Source organism: Eleutherodactylus coqui, chromosome 1, assembly GCF_035609145.1.
Source record: "Eleutherodactylus coqui strain aEleCoq1 chromosome 1, aEleCoq1.hap1, whole genome shotgun sequence".
NCBI classification, from domain to species: Eukaryota; Metazoa; Chordata; class Amphibia; order Anura; family Eleutherodactylidae; genus Eleutherodactylus; species Eleutherodactylus coqui.
The window spans coordinates 39285784-39305360 of record NC_089837.1 but is presented as its reverse complement, the minus strand read 5'-3'; the positions used below and the strand labels follow the sequence as shown (position 1 = coordinate 39305360).

At 42.2% G+C, this 19577-nt stretch overlaps 2 protein-coding genes across 2 annotated transcripts in view; one reads left to right on the top strand and one right to left on the bottom strand.

The window, feature by feature from the left end:
- LOC136612439 (zinc finger protein 721-like) overlaps positions 1–19577 on the top strand; it is a 564334-nt gene that overhangs the window by 421562 nt on the left and 123195 nt on the right. The window lies entirely within an intron of this gene.
- The window catches only part of LOC136615682 (zinc finger protein 585A-like), a 41944-nt gene continuing 23786 nt past the window's right edge, over positions 1420–19577 (bottom strand). The window contains exons 7-11 of the mRNA XM_066594176.1: positions 19178–19278; positions 14432–14532; positions 6248–6427; positions 6041–6164; positions 1420–3865 (exon numbers count right to left, since the gene is read on the bottom strand). Coding sequence (XP_066450273.1) covers positions 1761–3865; positions 6041–6164; positions 6248–6427; positions 14432–14532; positions 19178–19278 — 2611 coding nt within the window. The 3' untranslated portion in view covers positions 1420–1760. The remainder of the gene's footprint in view (positions 3866–6040; positions 6165–6247; positions 6428–14431; positions 14533–19177; positions 19279–19577) is intronic.

Sequence of the window (19577 nt, the reverse complement as noted above, 5' to 3'; positions counted from 1 at the left end):
CAGTTGGGGGGTCGTCTTATATGCCCCGTCGCCTTATACGCCGGTATATATTTTTAGTGTAACACATTTCTGGATGAATTGCAGGGAAGGGGTTATATATTTAACCCCTTCCCGACCATTCATCCTGCGATCGCCGGCAGCCCATTGCATTCAGTGGAACCTGCTGTATTGCTGGTTCCATTGAATTCAATGGGCAAACATCGTTCTCCTCTGTCACAGCTGTTACAGCTGTGGCAGAAAAGAAGGATTTGTCTTCTATATGTTCTCAATGGGGTCGGCGCTGCTGCTGCCGGCCCCATTGAGCGCATATAGAGAAGATTTATGGCCTTTAGAAGGACCGTTGGGGTTCTTGAAGCCTACAATACACCTAACACTCTCCCTATAGCAGCTCCAACACGATAGCACTTTCCCTGAACTAATGTCAGAATGCATCCGTAGCGAGCCACGGGAGGGGCAGATTACAATACTCGGGTGACACCTTATCTCCCCAGCCACTCACAGCAGGGGGGTGGTATAGGGCTTGAACGTTGCAGGGGGAAGTTGTAATGCCTTCCCTGTCTTTCAATTGGTCAGAAAAGCGCGCTAACGTCTCAGAGAGGAAAGTGAAAGTAACCCGAACACCGCGTGGTGCTCATTAAGAGTAACGAGCATCCCGAACACCCTAATATTCGCCCAAGCATCAAGCTCGGATGAGTACGTTCGCTCATCTCTAGTCTTAACCATATGGGATAAATAATGTGCCTATTTCATCGTATTTATTTTAACTTTTTTAATTTTCTTCCTGGATTATGTTTTACCTTTTCTGTTTTTAAAACCCTTTTTGCACTTAACACTTTTTTCATCCTTTTCGGGAATTTGATCATCTAATCTCCTGCTTGCTGATATAATACACTGCATCTGTAGAGACAGCCAGTGGTTAGCGCTGTTGCTATGTGGTGCTAAGTCGTAGTTTCAAATCTAACCAAAGGCAACATCTGAATAGAGGCTGTATATTCCCCCGAAATTAAGTGAGCAAAATAAATTGTCAACAGTATGGTTCATTCTGAGGATATGCCATTAAACATTTGATAGAAATGGATCCCTCCTTTGAGACATGGAGAATATAGGAGGTCTATGTGCACCATATTAAGTAGAAAATGAATAGAGAGGTTACAAGTGGCAAGAAGCTGTAAGCACGGAGAACAATGCAGCTGTTTGCTTATGCAAAACATCTGTATTGTTTGCTGAACAATAGCGGCAGTGTCCCGCTCTGCCTGCATAGTGCTTTAGTAACTAATTAGCTATCATAGACTATGCAAAGATGATCGCTCAAAACTGTCACTTAAACTGTCGTTTGAGTGATTTTTGAGCTATTATCTTTCAGTGTAAATGGGGTATTACTGGTTGATAACAGACGCATCATCAATTGTTTCTGTGGCACCATAATTATTTATTTTTATAAAACATTTGGCATATTGCAGTTGTAGGAGCCGACTAGAAATCATATCAACTCGACACACATAAGCTTCTTCTGATGTCTACCATTTTGATCTCCTTTTAAAATGAAAGCTTTTCTTTTATTCCTTATATCCACAATACTTTTTCATATGGATCCCATTCACAGTTGGCCTCAGGTAACTATAATTTTGAATGTTGGATGAAGGCTAATTCCACACAAAAAATAAACTCTTTAAACAAGAATATGAGTTCTTCTCTATGTGAATTCTCTAATGATTTTCCAAAATGATTTTCTTAGTAAAACATTTTCCTCATCTAAAAGATTAAATCGACTTCTCCTCTGAGTGACATCTTTGATGTTTAACAAGATCTGATTTCAGCATAAAACATTTCCCACATTCTGAACAAGAAAATGGTTTCTCTCTTGTATGAATTCTTTTATGTTTAACAAGAGATGATTTTTCTGTAAAACATTTTCCACATTCTGAACATGAAAACGGCTTCTCTCCTAAATGACGTCTCTGATGATCCCTACATTTGCCATTAGTAGTGAAATATTTCCCACATTCTAAACATGAAAACAGCTTCTCTACTGTGTGGAGCTTCTCATGTCTAACAAGATTTGATTTCATCATAAAACATTTGCCACATTTTGAACATGGAAATGGCCTCTCTCCAGTGTGAATTCTTTGATGATCCCTACATTTGTTATTAGTAGTGAAACATTTGCCACATTCTAAACATGGAAATGGCTTCTCTCCTGTGTGAGTTCTCTGATGTTTAACAAGATTTGATTTCAAAATAAAACATTTCCCACATTCTGAACATGGAAATGGCTTCTCTCCTGTGTGAATTCTCTGATGTTTAACAAGATCTGATTTATCTGTAAAACCTTTCCCACATTCTAAACAGGAGTGTGGCTTCTCGCCTGTGTGACTTTTGTAATGTCTAACAAGAAGTGATTTATTTTTAAAACATTTCCCACATTCTGAACATGAAAACGGCTTTTCTTCTGAGTGATGTCTCTGATGATCCCTACGTTTGCAATTAGTAGTGAAACATTTCCCACATTCTGAACATGAAAATGGCTTCTCATCTGAGTGACTTTTTTGATGTTTAACAAGATCTGATTTCAGTACAAAACATTTTCCACATTCTGAACAAGAAAATGACTTCTCTCCTGAGTGACGTCTTTGATGATCCCTACATTTGCCATTAGTAGTGAAACATTTCCCACATTCTGAACATGAAAAGGGCTTCTCTCCTGTGTGAATTCTCAGATGTTTAGCAAGATGTGATTTAATCTTAAAACATTTTCCACATTCTGAACATAAATATGGCCTTTCTCCTTTGTGAATTATTTGATGTTTAGCAAGATGTGATTTCAGCATAAAACATTTTCCACATTCTGAACACGAAAACAACTTCTCTCCTGAGTGACGTATCTGATGATCCCTACATTTGCCATTAGTAGTGAAACATTTTCCACATTCTGAACATGAAAACGGCTTCTCTCCTGTGTGAATTCTCTGATGTTTTACAAGATGTGATTTAATCTTAAAACATTGCCCACATTCTGAACATGGAAATGGCTTCTCTCCTGTGTGAACTCTCTGATGTTTAACAAGATCTGATTTATCTATAAAACCTTTCCCACATTCTAAACAGGAGTATGGCTTATTTCCTGTGTGAATTCTCACATGTCTAGCAAGACTGGATTTATCTGTAAAACATTTCCCACATTCTGGACATGGAAATGGCTTCTCTCCTGTGTGAATTCTCATATGTCGAGCAAGATCTGATCTATCGGAAAAACATTTCCCACATTCTGAACATGAGTGTGGCTTCTCTCCTGTGTGAATTTTGTAATGTCTAGCAAGAAGTGATTTATTTTTAAAACATTTCCCGCATTCTGAACATGAGTATGGCTTCTCTCCTGTGTGAGTTGTGTTATGACTACGAGTATGTAGATTTGCTTTATATGGAAAGCGTTTCCCATATTCTGGACATGAATACTGCTTCTTCACTGTGTGAATTACTTTGCGTATAAAAAGACCTGAGCAGTTCGTAAGTTGTTTTCCACATTCAGCAAGCATTTTCTGATCCGTACTTGTGGTAAAATTCTGTGATTGGTTAGGAGAAGGTTCCTTGTGATCAGGGGAATCAAATGATAGGTCTGTACTTTCAAATTCTGGATATACAATAAGGTTATTGGCATTTTCTCCTGAAGAGTGATACATGATATCTTCTGCTTTAGAATTGAGTGATGACTTGAAGTTTTGATCACATTTCTTATTGAGATCATGTGATAGATCTGTATGAAAGGTAATGAGTTTTTTTCCTGAAGAATGCTGCACAATATATTCATCTTCTACTTTACAATTTAACGAAGACATAAGGTTTCCATCAAAGTTCTCACTGGGATTTTCTGTTAGGATTAAAATTTTATTTAGTAATTTATTTTTGTACTGCAAATGTATACAAATTTATATCACTACATTGACCTGATGTTCACTATGCGAGCATATAATGTTTGGAAAAATGGTTGTGGTGAAAGTCTAAATCTGCTTCGTTAGGTCATTGTGCAGAGTGTCACTTTGTATTTGGAGCAGTTATGTCTCTCTCGCAGTTTCTCCCCCTCTCATCGTTTCTCTCCCTCTTGCTGCTTCCCTCTCTATCTTGCCTCTTCTCTCTCTCTTGCTGCTTCTCTATCTGTATCTCACTGTGTCTCGCCACTTCTCTCTGTCACACCGCTTCTCTGTTTTCATTTCTCTCTCTCGCTGCTTCTCTCTTTTGCTGCTTCTCTCTCTCCCGTGCTGCTTTTATCTCTCTGTGCTGCTCTCTCTATCTCTCTCACTCCCTGTTTTTCTCTTTCTCTATGCTTTTCTCTCTTGCTGCTTCACACATTCTCTTTCTTGACACTTCTCTCTCTGTCTCGCTGCTTCTCACTCTCTCTCCATTTCTCTCTCTCTGTTTCTTTCTCGCCATGTCTCTTTCTCTCTCTTGCTGCTTCTCTCTCTCTCTCTGCTTCTCTTTCTTACTGCTTTCTCTCTCTCACTGCTTCTATCTCTCTCTGCTTCTCTCTCTCACCGCTACACTCTCAGCCTCTTTCTCTCTTCCCTCTCCGCCCTTCTAGCGCTTCCTTAGCAGTGCTTCACTCTCTCCTCCTCACTGCTCGTGTCTCACGCTGCTTAGCAACGCTTCACTCTCCCTAGCGGTGCATGCCCATAGAACTAAAATTGCATCTTTAAGCTTCCCTTCACAGGTCAATCGATGTATGAAACTCAAATTTTAGGGTTTTACGGCAGTGGTGAGGATGTTACTTATCTAATGACACCAAAATCATCCACCTAGGGTCAGGCAAAGGTGTCAAAGTGTGGTGCAAGAAAAAGTCTGTAGGTTGTTTTATATTAGATTCCCATTAAAAAGGAAATAGTTTCTGATGTTTTTAAGCTAAAGCCAGAAATGGATCCAGCAGGAAGGAAAAGTATAAGTCCATCCTATATATTTCCCATTCCTTTTAAATGCACATCTAGCTTTCATTAAAAAAACTGCATATGTGATTCCAGCCTTGTAAAACTTTGTCCTATTTAAAATATTTCAACATCAGAGACCACAATTCTGGTCCACTTTCAGTGAAGGCTTGATAAAGTTCAAAAGTCTTAAAAGCTAAATCTGATCTGGCAATCAAACCTGTTCTTTGTGAACACGTTTAGCCCTTACCGATATTGCATCATTGTAATACACTGTAACAGAATATTACTATTGACCATCTGATCATGACTGCAGTCTGTATTAAAGGGGGTTGTCAAGTTAAAAACTATTTAATTCTGGTTCAACACAACATTTTTCGGAAAAAAAGCTGCAGGCTTTATACAATTATTTTAAACCAAAGTCAGAAGTGGATTCAAATGAATGGGAAATATAAAGCTAGAACATACTTCTTCTTCCTGCTGGACCCACTTATGACTATGGCTCAGAAAACTGCATGAGAAACTTCCATAAAACTGAATAAAAATGCTGTGAAATCACCCTTGACATAATAATATAAGCATCTCAGGCTAAGTTCATGGACCTTGAAATAATAATATAAGCATCTCAGGCTAAGTTCATGGACCTTGAAATAATAATATAAGCATCGCAGGCTAAGTTCATGGACCTTGACATAATAATATAAGCATCTCAGGCTACGTTCATGGACATGCCAATGAGGTCTGTAGAGTCTACAGTTCTCAGTTTTATAAAGCATAAACGATGGATGATGAGCTGATCGCTCATCGTTCAGTGTAAATAGCGGCCGTTCAGTATTTAACAGCAGCTGTGTTATGTCAATGGAGAGGGGCGGGGGAGTGAGAGGAGAGAAATCTCCTGCAGCCGCCCCGCCCCTCTGCTGGCCACTCTGTGAGCGAGACAGCACTACTAGCTCCCATGCAGGAGCGAGGACTCACAGGGACGAGCGTCGGGCATCGTTTGCCCGACATTCATTTCATGTAAACCCACTATTAGTTTATAATGCCATTGGAGGTGACAAGTTCCATTTAAATCTTTAACATGGTTGCTATTGCCTCCCTGTGCTCATGGTCATGGGAAAAAATCTCATTACCTTGTAATAGCAGAGGCTTACAGTTCTCCATCATGACGTCCTTATACAGATGCTCACGTTCTTCTAAATACTCCCACTCCTCCATGGAGAAATAGACAGAGACATCCTGACACCTTATAGGAACCTGACAACACAATGATACCGTCATTACCCAGACTCCTCTAGTGCCATTACTGAATAATTTCCCAGCATTCCCAGCAGTGTCACCTCTCCAGTCAGCAGCTCAGTGATCTTGTTGGTGAGTTCTAGGATCTTCTGTTCATGTATCGGTAAGTGAGGAGGAGCCTCTTTGAAGGGGTTCTGGCTCCTGCTCCATCCTCCTGACTCATGGAGATGGCTGTTGGGAATCGTACCGTCACCCGATGTCTTCTTCACCATCGTATAATCCTGGGTATGGCGAGAGAGAAACGTAGAGAATTGAATACAGTATTCCTCCCTCAGTAGAAAGTAAGAGATTGTGATCCCGGAATAGATGTCTGGTGAGACATTAAGCAATTGGGCATGAATGCAAGACTGCTTTATTCAATTCAATGGAACTGCCAGAGATAGCATGAGTTCGAGGCGCTGGGTTATCTTTGGCAGTCCCTCCTCACTACAAAGGGAACAGAGAGGATGAGACGGGGACCCAGGACCCCCATTCTTAACCACTTCCCACTGTAGGGCATACATTTACATCCTGTAGTATCGGGGTATGTATTAAGGGGGATCGCGTGGGTATCTCCCATTATACACCGCGGGCGGCGGCTAATCAACGCTGTTAACCCTTTAAACACCACTGTCAATTCTGACAGCAGCATTTAAATCTCTCAAACGATGTTCAGGGGTTCCTTACGGGCCCCCACGATGGGATCGCAATGAGCCGTGCAGGTGTAATGGCAGCTGGGAGCCTTCTGAAACGCCCCAGGGCTGTCATAGCAGAATGCCTATTAAGCCATCCCCGTGGGGTGGCTTGATAGACTGCCTGCCCAATAGCAGTATGATGACATGCTATGTAGGACTATTTGTAAAAAAAAAAAAAAAGTTATGAACGTTTTAATCCCCCCCTCTTTTGCCATATTTATAATAAAAGAACCTGAAACATAAAACAAAAATGCATATTTGGTATCGCTGCGTCCGTAAAAGTCCGATCTATCTAAATTATGCATTATTTACCCTGTACGATAGACGTCGTCAGAAAAAAAAAAAGAACGCCAGAAATGCCCTTTTTTGGTCACCCTGTCTCAGAGAATCAATGCGATAAAAAGCGATCAAAAAGTCACATATACTTCAAAATTATATCAACCGAAACTACAGGACGTCCCGCAAAAAATGAGTCCTTGCACATCTATGTCAACGAAAAAATTAAAATCTTATTACGTGCAGCAGATGGCGGCAGAAAATTAAAAACAATTAAATGTCTTTTTTTTAAAAACGCAGTACGGCAAAAAAAAGAAACTATACAAGTTTGGTATTGTAGTAATAGTACCGACCCATAGAATAAAGTTATCATGTCGTTTTTGTTGCAGTTTGTGCGCCATAGAAATAAGACGCACCGAAGGATGGCGGAAGGTCGTTATTTTTTTCATTTTACTCCACTTAAAATATTTTTAACGTTTTTAAGTACATTATATGGTTCATTAAATGGCACCATTGAAAAATACAACTCGTCCCGCAAAAAACAAGCCCTCATACAGCGACATCGATGGATAAATAAAGGGGAGAGAAAAAAAACTAAAAAAATGAAAAAAAAAAGGGCCGCGTTATTTTGGGGTTAAGATCAGTGGGGTTCTCAGTGGTGGTGAGTAGGGATGAGTGAACGTGTCCGTTACGGACACATCCGCACCCGGACACCGGCTTTGCCGAACACTGCAGTGTTCGCGCGTAAGTGTCCGGGTGCCGCCGGGGGGCGGGGAGATGCGCGGCGGCGCGGGCGGCAGTAGCGGGGAACAGGGGGGAGCCCTCTCTCTCTCCCTCTCCCCCCCACTCCCCGCCGCACCCCCCCGCGCTGCCACGGCGGCCCCCGAACTTTTTCGCCCGAACACTGAAGTGTTCGCAAAGTTCGGTGTTCGGGCGAAAAAGGGGCGGAGCCGAACGTGTTCGCTCATCTCTAGTGGTGAGATCCCCACTAATCAGACTTTTATCACCTATCCTTTGAAAAGATATATGCTATAAGAATATCCCTTGAATTCATATAGCTGAAGGGAAAGGGCAGACATGATCGAAACCTTTATCGACATAAGCTAAAGGGGTTCTTGGATTTCCTAAACATTGGTGGTAGTGGGAGAAAATTATATAACCTATATATTTTTTAAAGTACTTACCTCATACAGTACTGATGCTTGGCAAGGTCAGTGGAAAGAGAAGATCAGGACGACAAAGAACAAGATGGCTAGATACAATCAAGGCTATGACCAACATGTCAATCGCGGAATCGAAAGAAGCCGTGAAAGACAGGAATGCGTGGAGAACATTGATCCATAGAGTTACCGAGCGTCGGATGCGACTGAACAGATCATCATCATCATCTTATACATTACTCCCTCTTACAGTGCCACCACTTTTACACTTCTGGTAGGTCTTGTAGTGGATATCTGCCATATCTATATTTTCGGGACAATGGACATACATTTCATGTGGACAGGAGACCTGTTTTTATAAATTGCCAAATTCCGCACCTTTCTGGGCCTTGTTTCATACTGCCGCCCATACGACAGTATTGACACAAAAGCACGGAGGACAACCACGGCCACTGGGATACTACTCCATGAGGTTGGATCCAGTAACTCGAGGAGCTCCCTCATGTGTTTGTGCGGTGACAGCAGTACAGGCAATGGTTGACAAACACCCCACGTGTCTTCTAAGTTGGTATTGGACTACCCCCTAGTGGTCCACACCCCAAATGACACCCAGAGCATATTCATGCAAGTGCAACCCAAGCACTTATCTCTGGCCTGTTAGATCTGGCTACAATGTGCTACTCTTCTTTTAATCGGGTATTCCTAAACGGGGGAGGGGAGGCATAGGTGATCTGAGTATGGCAGATCAGCTATTTTATTTTAATTTTTAAATTCTTTGCAACAAGATTCTGACAAAAACTGTTATTAGAACCCACTGTTAATAATGCATATTTTGAGTTTTCTTTTGTAGATGGTACCAGGGTGAGGATTGATGACTCCGAACCAGATATGCGGAGGTCACACAACAAGATGTCCTAAACGCAGAAGCTCTGCCTCCGCATGTCTCAGTGCAAGAAGCAGAACCGAAGGCCCTCACTGAGGCGTGTGGAGTGGTAGAAGGTAAGACGGCAACCCTTTGCACTAACTCCTGGTATGCATTTGGCATAGCTCATGATTACGGCCCAATATGGAAGGCCAGACAGTTTCTTATCTCAGTAGGACAGCCAATTAAGAAGGGTGCAGCGGTGCAGAGTCTCTGGGAAACCCTACTACTACTACTACCTGGCAATGGAGAGCTCACACTGATTCCTACAATGGAGAAGCGAGAGACGACACCCTCGCCGACAGCACAGCAAAGGCAGCCCTCAAGCCGTGGAAGAAAGAAGAAAAGATACTGACAGCATGAGTCAGTGGCAAAAACTTTGGACATTGATAAAAACTTTGGACATTGATAAAAACTTTGGACATTGATATGATAAGGACTTTACAGTTACAAACCAACGAGGAAAGAAAGCAAAAATGGGCTAAAAGACGGGAGCAACAGAACAGGACGGCGTATGGCGAACAGTCAGCAGAACTTGCCTACAGAGGTCCCTGTGCCTCATGATGGCCCAACTGGTACACAGAAAGACATACCTATCAAAAGCAGCAATGACGTCGACACTGAACGAGAATGGGTGACAGCTGGGTTCTCTGTAGCTGCTGCATCATTTGTCCAGTTAGCATGATCTTTGCCATGTGCGAGTCCGGGCAGAAGTAAGGTGGCCATATAACACTTGCCTGGACCACTCTACCCATTTCAGAGATTGCCAATTTGACCACATTCAACTCACACCTGTTGGGGAGTATGAATATGTGCTTGTTGTTATTGGAGTCTTTTCAGGTTGGAGGCCCACCCTGATACTAAGGTAAATGAGCAGGTAACCCCACAGAAGCTCATGAATGAGGTAATCTGCAGATACAGGGTACCGGAAATTAATGAGTTAAACGAAGGTACACACTCCATAGGTGAAATAATGTGGCATCATGTCTGCTCTGGGTACATCCTAGGCCTCTTACCCACCCTACCATACACGGAGCAGTGGGAAAGTAGGAAAGATGAACGGTACCCTAAAATCTGCCCTAAAAGGGCAGATATGTTAAAATTATGGAGAAGTTTAAACTGAGAGACGGTGATGGAGAAAACGGACTAAGTATCTTTTATTAGCCTGTTTCCTCAGTTAGGTACATACCTAACAGCAGAATAGATAAAATGAGTTTTAAAACATTGTGCATTTAGAACACTGTGATAGGTTTTTGCTAAGATTTTGCTTTATTTTATCTGCAGTGCACTCTGCTCATGCCACGCAACATGCTGGCGTTACAACGCCCCAGTCCCGCTACCTTGCCGCCTCTGGAAAAGGGAAGTGGGAATAATCACCTTGTAGTTTTTCCTTCTGGACAGATAGATATGATCATGCACGTACTAATAGGGCAGAGGTTCAGTCATCTTGATTAGGCATTAGATAGTCCTAATTTTGCACTCTTTGTGGATGAATCGAGGTAGCGTCAAGAAGGCGGGTTTAACACAAGTTATGCAGTGTTTACCTAAAATAGTAAAAGCCGCACCTCTCCTAACCTAATACCTCAAGATCCCAGGTGGTAGCCTAGACCTTCACATGTACAGAGATGCCGTAAGGGTTCCTATGAGGGTACCAGATGAATATAAAGCCAGAGATCAAGTTAAAGCAGAATGGGTCTGGTCCTGTGGTAATTTTTCCTACACAAATATCCCCACCAATATTCCAAGAGGGCCGTGTGCACTGTCCTGGCTAGGTATCCTTATGTACCAAAGACCCGATTGCCATGAACCCACACCTAGGTATCGGAGGGGCATTTACAGCCTGAGCGACAGTTGTGAAAGACCGCCCACTCTACTGAGTTTTCAGAACATTCTACACTAGAGTTTATTCTGATAAAGAAGTTATTAATTATATTTGTCACCTCTATAGTTATCCTAATTTCTGTTTGTTGTTGTTGTGTACAGTGTATTCCAACCCCGATGACTACCTGTTCCACCTCGATGACTACCTGCTCCATTGTGTACCTACCACGATCTGGGACGTCAAGGAGGGTCAATAGTTGAGGATGATATGTGGTAGTGTAGGAACAGTTAGTGTAGTTAGTTTAGTGAAACGGATAGTTTCAAGGGGGGTTTGTGGTGGATATCCGCCATATCTATATTTTCGGGACAATGGACATACATTTCATGTGGACAGGAGACCTGTTTTTATAGATGTATACCAATGCCAGTATTACTCCATTTTGTTTTCCCTTCTACAGATATAGATATACTCTCTGTGTATCCAATATATTTACTTCCTTATATGTAAAAATGGTGAAACTTTCCAATTCTCTAAACTCCTACAGATGCAAGCAGAAGCTAGCAGTCAGCAAGAACGCTCTATTTCCCGATTCTTAGTAACTTTAACAGGGGTACATCAGACATAAATAACCGCAGTCTGAAGCAGCTACGGCAATAATAACCCAAGCAGTTTTACTGGAAACTTATGCAAATAACATGGGAAATTTAAACAATTAATAGTTCAAGCTGTAATCTCCAATCATATCGGAGGAATCACACGTGGGTCCAAGACAACCCACTCATCTCGTCCTGCCCTCTCCGGACTGCTACGACATGATGGCCAATAACAGATGACCGGAGGATGGAAGAATTTCAAGATGCTTATAAAATAATTAAACAATACGTTGTATCTATGTAATTTTTGACCTGCCCAGATGGGCAGATATGTTAAACTCTTTAAAAGAGGCTGCGCGCCCACAAATAAAGCAGAATTGAGTAAGCTTATACATGCTGAACCTGTGTCAGTGTGAAATCTTCTTATGCGCATTATCAATTCGTAACCAATCAGGAAAGGGTGCAAACATTCCTATTTGAGTAGGCCGTGGATCCACAAAGGAAATCCACAACAGTCTCTTTTTACACTAGTTACATGAGTGATGGGTTTGTATACCCATATGATGGCTGCAGCCAATGCTGGCAGAGATACAAGAGGGTGTTATTGGAGGCCGTGAACTTATTGTAGATTTGTTATGTGAACAGGTGTGTGTTGCATTTTAAAATAAAAACAAAGACCTGGACGACCCCTTTAAAGGTTTAATTAAAGAGTAACTAGACTTTTCAGTAACTTTTCACATGTTAGAAAGACATGTCAAAAGTTCTGATCATTGGGGTCCCCCTGCTAAGACCCCCGCTGATTGCTAGAACATGGTGGCTGCAGAGCTCACCAGAGCATTGTATCCCCTCTTCTGTCTTCGCTGCTTTTAGGCTCCTCTCGGCATCTGAAGACGGCCCACATGGAGGTTTATGCTTCTACAGGCTATTATGCAGGCTGTCTTCAGCTGCCAGGAAAATCCAAAAAGCAGCCAAGATAGCTGAGAGGGGACAGCGCTGGGTTGAGCAATGCTCTTCCTACATTCTAGCGATCAGCAGTGAGACCCTCACTGATCAAAACTTTTGACATGTCTCTCTGACATGTGAGAGGTTTCTGGATGTGTCGCTGAAGACAAGCTGTTTCCACTCCACAGCATCCAGTTTTGCTGTTTATTACACCACTGCAATTGGAGGGGACGGTGAGTGTCAAAGGCAGAATACACAATGGATGCCATGAGACCAAATGTCCTGTGGTGGCAACCCCAATATATTAAGATTTATGTATTGGGGTTTGGTGGGCCCATACGGGGAAACTTGTTAATTCAAATGCTTTAATTCTGTTTTGATTCAACTATAGAAGTGTACGTACAATTATGCAATACTATTAGGCAATGCTTATATGAAATATCTGTTTTTCATAACTCTGCTGACAAAGATGGAATTTAGCACGTAACCAACATGTATAAATATATTTGACCGTCCAGCTGCATGTATTAATACGGAACTAGGAATTAGACAATCAACCGCATCTGAGACGGACTACCGCTTTTGGATCACCGTGAAAATCCCCCAGCGATTTTACTGGAAACAGACGCAAATAACATGGGCGGTCTATGCTATTACTAACTCATGACGACACAGCCAATGATTTCGGTGGAAATACACGTACGATACGAAATAGTATCTGCCCCATCTTATCTGCTACCACGTGATGGGCCATACCATATGACCGGATGAAGTAAGACGCTTATCCAATAATCAACCAACACGTTGTGTCTATGTAATTCTTGCCTGCCCCAAAAGGGCTGTTTTGATGTGCCTTATAAAAACTTGTTACGCGCCAAGAATAAACAGGAAATAAACAGGAAATAAACAGGAAATAAACAGGAAAATTTCCGCAAAGGAAATCCACCACAGTCCTTCAGCCAAGCACCTGGAAATGGTTCCAACAGACACAGGGATGTAACGATGGTGCTACCTGTCTCTGGATGGCGGACAACCAAACAACTGGAGCTGCTTGTGCTTGTCGGACAATCCTCTCTAGTAGTGGTCTGTTGAGGGGGTCCTGAGCCTGGTCGTCTTGTGTGCCCTCGCTCATTCACAGATGCCAATACCTCCAAACCGTCTGGTCAGAACGGCCCAGGTGGCAGCAATTCGTTGATATGATCATCCAGCTTCTTGCAGTCCAATAATGCGCCCCTCTTAGACTCTGTTAATTGGGCAAAATCTCTTCTCTGCGTCGTAGAGGCATCCAATGGTCAACAAGTGGAAGAAGAGGTCACTCCACACAAGGAGCCTCCGAGAGCTTCTTATAGACCAAGGAGGAACCAATTTTAGGGCCTCAGGTGACAAGACCGTACATCTAATCACCTTACAACTCTCATTATTTGCCTATTCGCTTGAGTTGGAACTGCATGCCGAGTTTTTCAGGAAAACGACAACTCATCTAGGAGTGGGATTTTTTTTTACAAAGAGTGTATAGAGGTGAGACTAGATGGACCCTGCGCTCCTCCTGCCGTTAATCTTCTATGTTTCTATATAGGTGTCAAACTAATAGGAAAAATCTAATCTCAGAGCAAAACTCAGTCCATGTGATCCTGCTGGTTCCTGGCTGCCCTTCCCTCCCCATAACAAGGAGCCTACTTCCCATTCTCATTGCCCCTACAACATTACTATTAGCTCATTGGTTCCCACCATACAGAACTGACCATATTGGTGGCCGATCTTCACATTTTCTGCTGTTCAGTTATTTTGTTCTCCTTTATAATACAATAAAGATTATAGAAATACAGAAAAGCTTACCTCTCCGGTCAGCAGGTAGATGATCTCCAAAGTGAAGTTTAATATTCTTAAGGTAACGTCATTTCTTTCTTTGTCCATCCTTGGATTATTCGCGAGAAGGACTGCATTGGATGAGAATACAAGAGAACTGGATAAACTGGAAGGTTCTGGTACTGCCGGCAGTTCGCTGTGCTTCGCTGTTCACACAACTCCCTTCCACCTCTAAGAGAGTTACAGAAACAGTGTAGAACAGGCAGGACAGCTGATTCCGTAATCTCAGGCAGCGGAGGGGAGCCAGAAAGGGGTTGAGGAGGGTGGGCAGTTTTTGAAATAGGTGCGAGTTTCAGAGATGGAAGCTATATCTATCAGACATCCTGTGGATACACCATGAGGGCGGCTTCACACGGGTGTATGCACATATGGACGCTATACAGCGCCATGTATTTGTGCTATGAACGAGTCTATGTTGCACGCATGTATCGGTGTATTTTGTACTCACATGGTAGGGTTTTTGCACACGGGACACAACAATTTAAATGGATATTTAGACAGGACTGTTAGAAGGGGGCGCTCTAATACCTATGTATAATATATCAGGGGACAATACAGAGATCTCTCCCATCATCTATTTATACCCAGGACTGTAACAAGGGGGCGCTCTAATAACTATGCATAAATATATCAGGGGACAATACAGAGATCTCTCCCATCATCTATTTATACCCAGGACTGTAACAAGGGGGCGCTCTAATAACTATGTAAAAAATATATCAGGGGTCAGTACAGAGATCTCTCCCATCATCTATTTATACCCAGGACTGTAACAAGGGGGCGCTCTAATAACTATGCATAAATATATCAGGGGTCAGTACAGAGATCTCTCCCATCATCTATTATACCCAGGACTGTAACAAGGGGGCGCTCTAATAACTATGCATAAATATATCAGGGGACAATACAGAGATCTCTCCCATCATAAATTTATACTCAGGACTGTAACAAGGGGGTGCTCTAATAACTATGTATAAATATATCAGGGGTCGGTACAGAGATCTCTCCCATCATCTAATATACCCAGGACTGTAACAAGGGGGCGCTCTAATAACTATGTATAATATATCAGGGGACAATACAGAGATCTCTCCCATCATCTAATATACCCAGGACTGTAACAAGGGGGCTCTCTAATAACTATGTATAATATATCAGGGGACAATACAGAGATCTCCCCCATCATCTATTATACCCAGGACTGTAACAAGGGGGCGCTCTAATAACTATGTATAATATATCAGGGGTCAGTACAGAGATCTCTCCCATCATCTAATATACCAAGGACTGTAACAAGGGGGCGCTCTAATAACTATGTATAATATATCGGGGGACAATACAGAGATCTCTCCCATCATCTAATATACCCAGGACTGTAACAAGGGGGCGCTCTAATAACTATGTATAATATATCAGGGGACAATACAGAGATCTCTCCCATCATCTAATATACCCAGGACTGTAACAAGGGGGCGCTCTAATAACTATGTATAAATATATCAGGGGTCGGTACAGAGATCTCTCCCATCATCTAATATACCCAGGACTGTAACAAGGGGGCGCTCTAATAACTATGTATAATATATCAGGGGACAATACAGAGATCTCTCCCATTATCTAATATACCCAGGACTGTAACAAGGGGGCTCTCTAATAACTATGTATAATATATCAGGGGACAATACAGAGATCTCCCCCATCATCTATTATACCCAGGACTGTAACAAGGGGGCGCTCTAATAACTATGTATAATATATCAGGGGTCAGTACAGAGATCTCTCCCATCATCTAATATACCCAGGACTGTAACAAGGGGGCGCTCTAATAACTATGTATAATATATCGGGGGACAATACAGAGATCTCTCCCATCATCTAATATACCCAGGACTGTAACAAGGGGGCGCTCTAATAACTATGTATAATATATCAGGGGACAATACAGAGATCTCTCCCATCATCTAATATACCCAGGACTGTAACAAGGGGGCTCTCTAATAACTATGTATAATATATCAGGGGACAATACAGAGATCTCCCCCATCATCTATTATACCCAGGACTGTAACAAGGGGGCGCTCTAATAACTATGTATAAATATATCAGGGGACAATACAGAGATCTCTCCGATCATCTATTATACCCAGGACTGTAACAAGGGGGCGCTCTAATAACTATGTATAATATATCAGGGGACAATACAGAGATCTCTCCCATCATCTAATGTACCCAGGACTGTAACAAGGGGGTTCTCTAATAACTATGTATAATATATCAGGGGACAATACAGAGATCTCTCCCATCATCTATTATACCCAGGACTGTAACAAGGGGGCGCTCTAATAACTATGTATAATATATCAGGGGACAATACAGAGATCTCTCCGATCATCTAATATACCCAGGACTGTAACAAGGGGGCTCTCTAATAACTATGTATAATATATCAGGGGACAATACAGAGATCTCCCCCATCATCTATTATACCCAGGACTGTAACAAGGGGGCGCTCTAATAACTATGTATAATATATCAGGGGTCAGTACAGAGATCTCTCCCATCATCTAATATACCCAGGACTGTAACAAGGGGGCGCTCTAATAACTATGTATAATATATCGGCGGACAATACAGAGATCTCTCCCATCATCTAATATACCCAGGACTGTAACAAGGGGGCGCTCTAATAACTATGTATAATATATCAGGGGACAATACAGAGATCTCTCCCATCATCTAATATACCCAGGACTGTAACAAGGGGGCGCTCTAATAACTATGTATAATATATCAGGGGACAATACAGAGATCTCTCCCATCATCTAATATACCCAGGACTGTAACAAGGGGGCGCTCTAATAACTATGTATAATATATCGGGGGACAATACAGAGATCTCTCCCATCATCTAATATACCCAGGACTGTAACAAGGGGGCGCTCTAATAACTATGTATAATATATCAGGGGACAATACAGAGATCTCTCCCATCATCTAATATACCCAGGACTGTAACAAGGGGGCGCTCTAATAACTATGTATAATATATCAGGGGACAATACAGAGATCTCTCCCATCATCTAATATACCCAGGACTGTAACAAGGGGGCTCTCTAATAACTATGTATAATATATCAGGGGACAATACAGAGATCTCCCCCATCATCTATTATACCCAGGACTGTAACAAGGGGGCGCTCTAATAACTATGAATAAATATATCAGGGGACAATACAGAGATCTCTCCGATCATCTATTATACCCAGGACTGTAACAAGGGGGCGCTCTAATAACTATGCATAATATATCAGGGGACAATACAGAGATCTCTCCCATCATCTAATATACCCAGGACTGTAACAAGGGGGCGCTCTAATAACTATGTATAATATATCAGGGGACAATACAGAGATCTCTCCCATCATCTAATATACCCAGGACTGTAACAAGGGGGCTCTCTAATAACTATGTATAATATATAAGGGGACAATACAGAGATGTCTCCCATCATCTATTATACCCAGGACTGTAACAAGGGGACGCTCTAATAACTATGTATAATATATCAGGGGACAATACAGAGATGTCTCCCATCATCTATTATACCCAGGACTGTAACAAGGGGGCGCTCTAATAACTATGTATAGATATATCAGGGGACAATACAGAGATCTCTCCCATCATCTAATATACATAGGACTGTAACAAGGGGGCACTCTAATAACTATGTATAATATATCAGGGGACAATACAGAGATCTCTCCCATTATCTAATATACCCAGGACTGTAACAAGGGGGCGCTCTAATAACTATGTATAATATATCAGGGACAATACAGAGATATCTCCCATCATCTATTATACCCAGGACTGTAACAAGGGGGCGCTCTAATAACTATGTATAATATATCAGGGGTCAGTACAGAGATCTCTCCCATCATCTAATATACCCAGGACTGTAACAAGGGGGCGCTCTCTACATCTTGAGGAAAGAAGGTTTCTACACAAATTAGGAGAGGGTTCTTTACTGCAAGAGCAGTGAGACTATGGAACCCTCTGCCTGAGGATGTGGGGATGGAGGACTCACTAAAAAAATAAAGAGGGTCTTGGACGGCTTTCTTGGGCGATACAATATTATACGTTATATCACAGATTACCTCAGTAGGGTCGGTGATTCGGGGATTATTCCAATTGCCAGATTGAAGTCGGAAAGAAATTTTTTTCCTTTAATGAGGAAAATTGTCTTCTACCTCCTTGAGTTTTTTGCCTTCCTCTGGATCAGCATTGGGGGCCAATAGGCTGAGCTGGATGGACAGAGGGCTATTTTCAGCCTTACATACTACATTACCAAAAGAAGAGCAACTAAATCCTCCTGACGTAAATTACCTGAGAGAGCAACACAACAGCGTGACCAGGACCTGTGATGATGTCACCACCATGTGATCAGTATGTAAGGGGCGGAGCTCAACAGTAAGGAGGAGAAGTGGTGGCTGAAGGACCTGTGATGACATCACCACCATGTGATCAGTATATAAGGGGTGGAGCTCAACAGTGAGGAGGAGAAGTGGTGGCTGAAGGACCTGTGATGATGTCACCACCATGTGATCAGTATGTAAGGGGTGGAGCTAAGCAGTGAGGAGGAGAAGTGGTGGATGAAGGACCTGTGATGATGTCACCACCATGTGATCAGTATATAAGGGGGCGGAGCTCCTGTACTGTTTGCAGAGGAGAGAAAAAAATGAAAATCATTGGTGTTATATAGAGTATCTGCCTCGGGGTATCTCAGATGTTCATTTCTTCGCTCGGGCAGCCTGTTTCTAGAGGCAAATGAGAAATCATTCAGTCGTTAGTATTTGCTGTATAAATGACGGAGAACGACTGAACCATGGGTATTTAAACCAAACGATTGGTGAATGAGCCAACAATGATCTTTTTGTCTGCATAACATGAACGATTGCCGAAAAGCGAACAATTTATTCCTTGTTGTTCGATCGTTGGCCGCGTTTACACTGATGATCGTTCACTTTTGCTTGGTTGAATGATTTTTGAGTAGAGATGAGCGAGCACCGAAGTGTTTGGGTGCTCGTTGCTCGAGTCGAACATTCCGCGATGCTCG